Below are 10,701 nucleotides of genomic sequence, written 5' to 3' on the forward strand. Positions count from 1 at the left end.
AATAGAGAGAGGAAGAGAAAGAGAAAGAGAAAGAGAAAAATATAAAAAAGCGACAGAGAAAAAACAAACACGCAGAAAGAAGCCAAACTCCTGTGCTATAAAAACCCAATCTGGCCCCTGCGGAGCGGCCCCTCTGGCCTGACAGTGCAGGCGTCAGGTGTGTATAAGTGTGTCTGTGTGGCCCCTAACCCTTCCCAAGGCTCCAACATCTACACCAGTGGCTCCAGCTACACCAGTGTATATGATTTGGAGTAAGCACCGCCAGCCGCCTGCTTCTGTCTGTCTAGTCTGCCCAGGCCTGACGAGCTGCTCTCCAGCAGAGAGTCTCTGGAGTCTCCCCCCGAGGCTGCGGCGGTAGCAGCGGCGGCGGCTGCAGCGCTCTGGGCAGAGGAAGAGGAGGAGCCGGGCATGGTGAGAGTCCTCTGAGGCAGGGAGGAGGTGCTGGAACCAACAGACGGCCCTCCAGTCGCCCCTCCTACAGCACTACCACTACCACTAGCACCCCCCGATGCTCCCCCTGAGGCGCTGAGGCCGGCCAGTCCAGCATGGCCCACAGTCAGAGCCTGCTGCTGCTGCTTGGAGGAGTCCAGAGTCATGTGGCGGCCCTGGGTGTGGTATGCCCGCTGGGCCAGGCTGCGGTTGGAGGCCTCGCGGGGCGGCACCACCGGGCACGGGTCATGCAGCTCCGACTGCTTCCGGAAGAAAGGGTCTGTCTTCATGTAGAGGGGAAGGTTACAGTAGTCACCTGGGATTGGGGGATGAAAGAGAGAAAGAGGGAGAGATAAAGACATGACAAGCATCTTTCTCATGCACATTTGTTATATGTCAGAGTACTGGTATGTGTCTAAACAACTCTGCTCACTCTAACCATGCTTAGAGGCCTTTACATTAGACCGACCTATAGGATCATTCTAATCAAGCACAGGTCTCATACTCACTTTTGGCAGTCCACTCGCTCTTGTTGGCGCGGTGGGGGATGGGCACGGCTACATTGGTAGGTCTGCCACGATCGTAGTCCTGGGGTTTGGGTGGCGAGGCGGTGAAGCGACACAGGCCCGTCTCGGACGGCGTGCTCATGGAGGTCATGCTGTCGGCGTTGTCGTTGGTGCCCGTGGTCATCTGGTCTGAGGAACTGTCGGAGATGAAGCACTCAGTGATCTCAAACTTGGCGTGCTGCAGGTGCTCCTCAAGCTTGGCGTGTTCGTAGGCCCGCGCCAGCTCCTCATAGGTGGACGACGCACTCTCTGTAGACACCATGCTGTTACGCCCCTTATCTGAGGACAAAGAGAGAGGGAGAGAGAGCGACAGAGAGGGAGAGTGAGGGAGAGTGAGAGAGCGTGAGAGAGAGTTTTATTTTATATTATTTACTTCACCTTTATTTAACCAGGTAAACTGGTGGAGAACAAGTTCTCATTTACAACTGCGACCTGGCCAAGATAAAGCAAAGCAGTGCGATAAAAACAACAACAACACAGAGTTACACATGGGATAAACAAAACATACAGTCAAAAACACAATAGAAAATCTATATACAGTGTGTGCAAATGTCGTAAGTTATGGAGGTAAGGCAATAAATAGGCCATAGTGCAAAATAATTACAATTTAGTATTAACACTGGAATGATAGATGTGCAGAAGATGATGTGCAAATAGAGATACTGGGGTGCAAATGAGCAAAATAAATAACAATATGGGGATGAGGTAGTTGTGTGGGCTAATTACAGATGGGCTGTGTACAGGTGCAGTGATCGGTAAGCTGCTCTGACAACTAATGCTTAAAGTTAGTGAGGGAGATAAGAGTCTCCAGCTTCAGAGATATTTGCAGTTCGTTCCAGTCATTGGCAGCAGAGAACTGGAAGGAATGGCAGCCAAAGGAGGTGTTGGCTTTGGGGATGACCAGTGAGATATACCTGCTGGAGCGCATACTACGGATGGGTGTTGCTATGGTGACCAATGAGCTAAGATAAGGCGGGGATTTGCCTAGCAGTGATTTATAGATGACCTGGAGCTAGTGGGTTTGGCGACGAATATGTAGTGAGGGCCAGCCAACGAGAGCGTACAGGTCACAATGGTGGGTAGAATATGGGGCTTTGGTGACAAAACGGATGGCACTGTGATAGACTACATCCAATTTGCTGAGTAGAGTATTGGAGGCTATTTTGTAAATGACATCGCCGAAGTCAAGGATCTGTAGGATAGTCACTTTTACGAGGGCATGTTTGGCAGCATGAGTGAAGGAGGCTTTGTTTTCCGAAATAGGAAGCCGATTCTAGATTTAGTTGGTGTTGTTCATGAAATATGACAATCTTACACCATCTCCTTGCAGTACATACGTATGTGCATATGTAGCCTGTTTTGGGTGGCTCACTTGTGTCCTTTGTATATGTATGTATGTGTATCAATACTGTGTGTGTGTGTGTGTGTGTGTGTGTGTGTGTGTGTGTGTGTGTATATATATATCATGAGAGTATGTGTTACAAGAGTGTGTGTGTCATGAGTGTGTATGTAGCCTATGTTTGTGTGTGTGCTGGGTGTGTGTATCAAGAGTGATGTGTACATGATGTGCCAGGCTCACCCGTGTCCTGTGAGAGGCTGGCGCTGTAGCTGTCGCTCTCGGTGACGGTGATGCCATGCTGGGAGCCCACGGTGCGCCAGTCGGAGGTGAGGGTACGGGCGGGCGTGGACGACTGGCACTTGGTCAAGGTCCACTGGCTGGAGTAGCGGTTCCTCGTACTGTGGGCCGATTTCACGCTCTTCCTCGACACCGGGTCTAAAGGGGGAGAGAGGGAGGGAGGAGAGGGAAGAGAGGAGGAGGTGGGAGGAAGGGAGGGGGGAGAGGGAGAGGGAGGAAGTAGGAGAGGTGAAGGAAGGGAGGAGAACACAAGAGTCAGTGAGTTAAAGGCATTGATGGAAGGAATGGACAAGATATAATAGTCTACTATGTATATATAAATTGACCAAAAACACAACACTAAGGGCAGTTAGGGCTCTCCACTCACTGGTCCCTGGTCTGATGTCGGACATGTCAATCAGAGGGCCGGTGTTCTGGATGAGGGCGGGGTGATGCACAGACACGCCCGTACAGAAGCTCTGTGGATTCACATTCTGGCTGAACTCTGTGTCCGTCACTGGGATGGTGGCTTTGTCTTCACCTAGCAGAGGGATTGACAGAAGCAACAATTATTCATGACTGATGATTCATACTCATTCATGAACACACATTTGCATTTTAGTGTAGGTCAAAAATAGCAATAACATCCGTATCAGGTATGCACTCATCAACACACACACACACACACGGACGTACACACACACACTGCACCGACCGATCTGTTTGATGCCCTCCTTGTCCTCGATGAGCAGCTGGACTCTGGGGATGTCGATGTGGAGTCGGGGACCCTGGGGGGGCCCCTTCACAGGGGTGTCAAAGCTCCGGTTATTCTTACTGCTCCAGGGACACAAGGCACACACACACACACACACGCAGAGCGTAAATCACCTTATTTCAGAAATAGGATTTATCTACCTGTCTTTTAAGACATTTACTGTATCTAGAGGTAAGGTAACCACACATTTGTAACATTTTCCAAAATGTTTCTTAATTTCAGTGTGTTGTATTAATGTTTCCATTGGAGTATGAACTGTAAAAAGAGGAACAGCAGAGATTAGAAATATTACCTGATCAGCATCTCAGCCAGGCTTTTGGCATCTAAAATGGAGCACAATAAGTGAGATATTACTTATGCTCTCTCACTAAACATTTTCTTTCCCTCACTCACCCCTCAACCCAGTCTTCTGTCCTCTCCTCCCTCTCTGACCCCAGATCCTTTCTTCTCGCCCCTCTCCTCTCTTTCCTCTCCCTCTTTTGCTCCCTCCCTTACTCAACCCGCTATCTCTTCTCCACCCCCCACCCCCTCCCCCCATCCCTCCCTCCCTCACCTCTAAGTCTCTTCAGTCTCTTCTCTTTGCGTTTCTTGCGGATGATGAAGAGCAGGGTGACTACCAGAGTGACCAGGATGACGGGGCAGCCAATGGAGAAGAGCTTCTTGACGTCATCGCCCTCCGGCCGCGCTGACTTAATGGGAGGGATGGTACCTGCTTAGAAAATATATCAGGTTATATGACATGGTTAAATGGCATTTAGGTTATATGATATATCAGGTTTTATATACTGTATATGGGTACGAGTGTGGAAGAATATGTATGGGGAGAAGAGAGACAAACTAAATTGATTCAAACAAATCATTTTAAAAGGAAGCCAATTGCTATCCATCCATGCTATCCATGTCAAAAATGCATATGTCGATCTTTCGTGTATTTTCTTCATGTTATTGAGATATGACAGTGAAGAGACATGATTGATAGCGAGTCAGAAGGTCAAATTCGAACACATGCCGACTCTGGTACATGTGCCAGAGTACGTGGCACTAACCACTGGACCACACAGGCCAGAGAAATTAAATCAGCTTGAACTCACTGCCATCGTAGTCCAGCGTGGCGAACTGAGAGCTCTGGTTCCCACAGCCGGCGCTGTTACAGGCCTTCATCTTCAGCTCGTACCAGGTGGCCTCGCGGAGCTCCGCCAGGAACACGTCAGCGGTGGCGTTGGTGCGCACGTTCTGCCACGCCCAGTTCCCCTTAGGTCTGAACTCCAGCAGCACGGCCGTGATGGGGCAGCCACCGCTCGCCCAGCCCTGCAGGTTGAGCCTGGCGTGGGTAGAGTTGATGTGGGTGAACACCGGCTGGTCTTTATTGAACTGGGGCTCTGGAAGAGGCAGGGTAGGAGGGTGTTAGTTCTCAGTATTTTTTTTTTTTAGAATGTCTTGAAATATTACGATATGGTAAGTGTGATTGAATTATATGACTGTACCTGTCCACGTCATTACCCCTCTCACAGCTATAACCATATCGCACCATTTACATTTACATTTTACATTTTAGTCATTTAGCAGACGCTCTTATCCAGAGCGACTTACATGAGCAATTAGGGTTAAGTGCCTTGCTCAAGGGCACATCGACAGATGTTTCACCTAGTCGGCTCGGGGATTAGAACCAGCGACCTTTCGGTTACTGGCACAACGCTCTTAACCACTAAGCTACCTGCCGCCCTTAACCACTAAGCTATCTACTTTAGCTCCTCCCTCTCTGCCCCTCTTCGCCTCTCCTGTCCCCAAACCCTCCCATGTCCCTGTATCCCCCGGTCTATCCTCCCCCTCTCCCTCTCCACCTACACCTCACCTCGTCCGTGGGTCTTAGCCTCAATGATCTCACTGATGCGTCCCGCTCCCACGCTGTTCTTGGCGGCCAGTTTGACCTTGTACCAGGTGCCACAGCGTAGGTTGTCCAGCTTGAAGGACCTCTCACTGGAGCTGATGAACACATCCCTCCACCCCTCTATGTTGTCCACCGAGTACTGCAGCACGAAACCTGGGGAACACACACACACACACACACACACACACACCATGATAAGTGCACATTTTTCTTCTTCAACCTTCTGTTGTGCTGCAGTGCATGATAATAAAATAGAGACGTTTGAAATAAAATACGTTACATGTAAATAATTGAACATTTAAAAATGCACCAGATAACCATATATTTTGCAATATTCAGCTATTCCTTGCCCACCACACCAGTTCATATCTGGTTCATATTTCATTGTGTCAGTACCGCTGGATAACACCAGAGGACAATGGTGCATCATACATCTCCTCCACTACCATAGATCCAGATGGAGAAGGCTGCATTTCTGACTGTTCTATGCCACCATTACTTTCCCAGAAGCCCCCAGCTGGGATTGGGAGGGCGCTGACCGGGCATATATGCAAATGAGAATACAATATAGCGTCTGCAGTCATAATCAGCTGCCTTGGATTTACAGTCTGTTTATAACTCTCTCTCTAGCTCTGTCTCATCTCTGTCTCCATCTCTTATGCTGTCTAGCACTCTCTCTCTCTCTCTCTCTCTCTCTCTCTCTCTCTCGCTCTCTCTCGCGCTCTCTCTCTTGCTCTCTCTCTTACTCTCTCTCTTGCTCTCTCTCCCCCTCCCTCCTTATCTCCCTCCCCCCTCTCTCAGTCAGTCTAGCTCTACCTCTCTCTCTCTTACAATGTCTAGCTCTCCCTCCTCCATCTATGTCTGTCTCCCTTTCTCTCTGGCAGATGGCACAATAAAGGGTGGCATGCCAGATGGATTGACCTGTGTGGAAAGCCTACTGTCTTTCTTTGTGTGTGTTTTTACAGATATTACTACTTTTCCAGACAAACAGAAGATAAAGCCAACCAGTGGTTCTCTCTCTCTCTCCCTCTCTCCCTCTCTCCCTCTCTCCCTCTCTCTCTCTCTCTCCCTCTCTCCTGCCCTCTCTTCCTCCCTCTTGCAGAAGGTAAAGGAACTGAGGAGTCTATGTCTACACTGTCATCAGTGGATCACAGGGTGGCAGGATTAGTCATAGACTCCTATGAACATGGTAGCTACTGTCAGAAAGACATTCCCACAGACCACCTTATGGACAGAGAGACACCAGACACAGGACAGACAGACGAATGGACGAAGGGACAGACGGACAGTCGGACAGACAGGCAAAGTGAATCAAAGGATGCATGTTTAAAAGGTGTGAATACACCCACTGGGCTCTATTTTCAGCTGGCATTAAGCCAGCGCAATTGTCAAACACACACTCGTTTGCAATTTCGACCTGTTAAAGCTGGCACTCTTCTATTTTCAAACCCTAGCGCTAGGATTGCTAATTTACCAGAGCCCACTGAACAAAAACGCACAATGCAAATTGCACACACTGAACTCACACACTGCATGGTAGTCAGATAATCAATGCGACAGCTCCTTAACTGGGAACCAAAACAGAGTGGACACCAGTCAATTAACAGATAGCATGGTATGCAAACTAACAAAGCTTGCTTGCGCTGAGGTGGGAGGGGTGGCAATGTCTGAGTTGTGCATCTTAAAAATGTGCGCCAAAGTGCTAATTTCAGTTTGTGCTGGTGGGGATATTTAAGACCAACCAATAGCTGTTCTTAGCAGTAACATGTTGTTATGACTACGGAAACGCAGCCTATCCAGCCATGATGCACAGTGCCAATATGTACATGGTACATGCCTGCCCTCCAGGACACCTATAGCACCCGATGTCACAGGAAGGCCAAAAAGAACATCAAGGACATCAAACACCTGAGCCACGACCTGTTCACCCCGCTACCATCCAGAAGGCGAGGTCAGTACAGGTGCATCAAAGCTGGGACCGAGAGACTGAAAAACAGCTTCTATCTCAAGGCCATCAGACTGTTAAATAGCCATCACTAGCCGGCCACCACCCGGTTACTCAACCCTGCACCTTAGAGGCTACTGTCCTATATACATAGACATGGAATCACTGGTCACTTTAATAATGGAACACTAGTCACTTTAATAATGTTTACACACTGCTTTACTCATTTCATATGTATGTACTGTATTCTATTCTACTGTATTTTAGTCAATGCCACTCCGACATTGCTCGTCCTAATATTTATATATTCTTAATTCCATTATTTTACTTTTAGATTTGTGTGTATTGTTGTGAATTGTTAGATACTACTGCACTGTTGGAGCTAGGAACACAAGCATTTCGCTACACCTGCAATAACATCTGTTAAATATGTGTATGTGACCAATAACATTTTATTTTATTTGATTTTATGTGATTTTTGTGCCTGTACACCTTGTATTTAGAAACATACAAAACAACACAAAAATCCCATTTCATTTGATTAAAACCAAGCATAGCCTTTCCCCCTCTCAATGAAGCCTGTTTTTTTTGTCATGCCCAATGCATTCGCCAAGTAATCAAGACTATCGATAAAGGGTTTGGCTCTTCACCAAAGCTTTATTCAAATATCAGGTTTGGCAGCAGCAGGACATTGAGCGGGCACCCCCTTTTTATCTATGTAGGCTATTACATTACTTTAGCCAGCTCCTGTTATTATTTTGGATATGCATACAAACCCCCCCATCATGGAAGGAGAGATTAGATAATCTGGTGACACTCCTATTTAGAAAAATGTAAGTTATTTTCCCGTAACAAATGCTGTTTTTCCGTTTCGTTTGATTAAAAAAACAAGCACTTAGTAGGCTACCCTTACCCTACTATAATGAACCCTTACCCTACTATAATGAACCCTTACCCTACTATAATGAACCCTTACCCTACTATAATGAACCCTTACCCTACTAGAATGAACCCTTACCCTACTATAATGAACCCTTACCCTACTCTAATGAACCCTTACCCTACTAGAATGAACCCTTACCCTACTATAATGAACCCTTACCCTACTATAATGAACCCTTACCCTACTCTAATGAACCCTTACCCTACTATAATGAACCCTTACCCTACTATAATGAACCCTTACCCTACTATAATGAACCCTTACCCTACTATAATGAACCGTTACCCTACTAGAATGAACCCTTACCCTACTAGAATGAACCCTTACCCTACTATAATGAACCCTTACCCTACTAGAATGAACCCTTACCCTACTAGAATGAACCCTTACCCTACTAGAATGAACCCTTACCCTACTAGAATGAACCCTTACCCTACTATAATGAACCCTTACCCTACTATAATGAACCCTTACCCTACTAGAATGAACCCTTACCCTACTAGAATGAACCCTTACCCTACTAGAATGAACCCTTACCCTACTAGAATGACCTGCTGTTTTCAACTCTTAATGATCGGCTATGAAAAGCCAACTGAGAGACCTGAGCCCTAGGACCATACGTCGGGACTACCGGCCGTGGTGACTCCTTGCTGTCCCCAGTCCGCCTGGCCTTGCTGCTATTCCAGTTTCAACTGTTCTGCCTGCGGTTATGGAACCCCTACCTGTCCCAGACCTGCTGTTTTCAACTCTTAATGATCGGCTATGAAAAGCCAACTGAGATTTATTCCTGATTATTATTTGACCATGCTTGTCACTTATGAACATTTTTGAACATCTTGGCATGGTTCTGTTATAATCTCCACCCGGCACAGCCAGAAGAGGACTGGCCACCCCTCATAGCCTGGTTCCTCTCTAGGTTTCTTCCTAGGTTTTGGCCTTTCTAGGGAGTTTTTCCTAGCCACCGTGCTTCTACACCTGCATTACTAGCTGTTTGGGGTTTTAGGCTGGGTTTCTGTACAGCACTTCGAGATATTAGCTGATGTACGAAGGGCTATATAAAATAAAATTGATTGATTGATTGAACCCTTACCCTACTAGAATGAACCCTTACCCTACTATAATGAAAGCTGGTTCAACAGCAATGTATCTGGTGTCTTTCTTATCTTGGCCATGCATTAGCCAAGTAGCCTATCCATAAAAGTATTCTAAATGGTCTGCTCATGAGGCTTTTGCCGACATACTTTTGTATTATTCACAATTCACATAGGCCTACTTGCAGTGCATACTTCATTAGTCTTTTATCCATCCCCATTTCTAAAGAGCGCCTCTTGTCCGATTACCAAAGACGCTCCTCCAAACATAGGCTATTGAAATTGTTCAGTCCTATGATGCCATATTAACGGTAGGCCTAGGCTTTATCTTGCTTAGTGATAACGTGTCTCACACATACAATACAGTTTACGGGAGCCTAATATTTTTATTTGAGAAGTGTGATGCATAAAGGCCTATATGCGTTGAAGCCAATTACAACAATGTTGACTGTGAACACTCCAAACATATCGAGCAAACACTAGATTTGCTGTTTTGCTATCACTCGTTACTGTAGCCTATGCTATTTAATAAACTGTAGTATCAATCGACAATGGACTAGGATGATAATATTCTGTGCCCCCAGCCGATTTGGAGTTGGATGACAACGTAAAGACCACCAATAACCTACAGAACTTGAGACAAACGCAGGCACTATTAAGCCATGGAATGCCTTGATTGGCCAGTGAGTGGCCAAGCCCTTGGCACACCTACAACTTGTTTATTCATCAAAACCCAGCCCTTTCGTGCCACCGCCAGCTATTGCACTCGTAATAACGGCTGTGAAAATAGCACAAATATTACTGACACCCCTGGACCTAAAGCGCGACCGCCAGCAGTTAGATTTACCATTGCATTAGGTTTGTTAAATTAGAGCCCACTGAACAAATACGCACACTGCAAATTGCACACACACTGAACACACACACTGCACGGGAGTCAGATAATCAATGTGACAGCTCCTTATCTCGGAACCACACAGTGGACACCAGTCAATAAACAGATAGCATGGTATGCAAACTAACAAAGAGACAGAACGGAGAGATGGACAGAGGATGAAATAAAATATGAATGAGAGAGAGGAGAAGGACGGACACAGTGACAGGACGATAGATATAAGGATAGAAAGAGAGAGAAATCATAGAGGCGAACCACAGGAGAGAGAAGTGATTTACATTTTTAAAAAAGCAAATGTAAACACATGGTCACGCACACACACACACACACACACTCGCGCAATAAGACTGGTATATACCTCTGATGGAGGATCCTCCGTTGTCCCCAGGGATCCAGGCCAGGGTGATAGAGGAGGTGGAGGTGGTGGAGACAGTCAGACGGGGCTGGTCTGGGGGAACTGCAGCGACACACACATATGGTCAGCTAACTAGATCACAACTGGTTGACCAATAAGAAGAGGATGATTCCAGTGTGCTGGGTCTCACCTTGCACCA

General features: G+C 46.8%; 1 protein-coding gene across 1 annotated transcript in view; it reads right to left on the bottom strand.

Annotated features, from left to right (window-relative positions):
- Positions 1-227: 227 nt before the first annotated feature.
- LOC311101501 (cell adhesion molecule DSCAML1-like) overlaps positions 228-10,701 on the bottom strand; it is a gene marked incomplete at both ends in the record, with an annotated part of 42,678 nt that continues 32,204 nt past the window's right edge. The window contains 10 exons of the mRNA XM_084142650.1: positions 228-745; positions 939-1,274; positions 2,575-2,769; positions 2,999-3,151; positions 3,326-3,447; positions 3,678-3,708; positions 3,939-4,094; positions 4,477-4,764; positions 5,238-5,426; positions 10,506-10,604. Coding sequence (XP_083998776.1) covers positions 228-745; positions 939-1,274; positions 2,575-2,769; positions 2,999-3,151; positions 3,326-3,447; positions 3,678-3,708; positions 3,939-4,094; positions 4,477-4,764; positions 5,238-5,426; positions 10,506-10,604 — 2,087 coding nt within the window. The remainder of the gene's footprint in view (positions 746-938; positions 1,275-2,574; positions 2,770-2,998; positions 3,152-3,325; positions 3,448-3,677; positions 3,709-3,938; positions 4,095-4,476; positions 4,765-5,237; positions 5,427-10,505; positions 10,605-10,701) is intronic.

Source organism: Coregonus lavaretus (assembly GCF_964263955.1).
Source record: "Coregonus lavaretus genome assembly, chromosome: 26".
Classification (NCBI taxonomy): Eukaryota; Metazoa; Chordata; class Actinopteri; order Salmoniformes; family Salmonidae; genus Coregonus; species Coregonus lavaretus.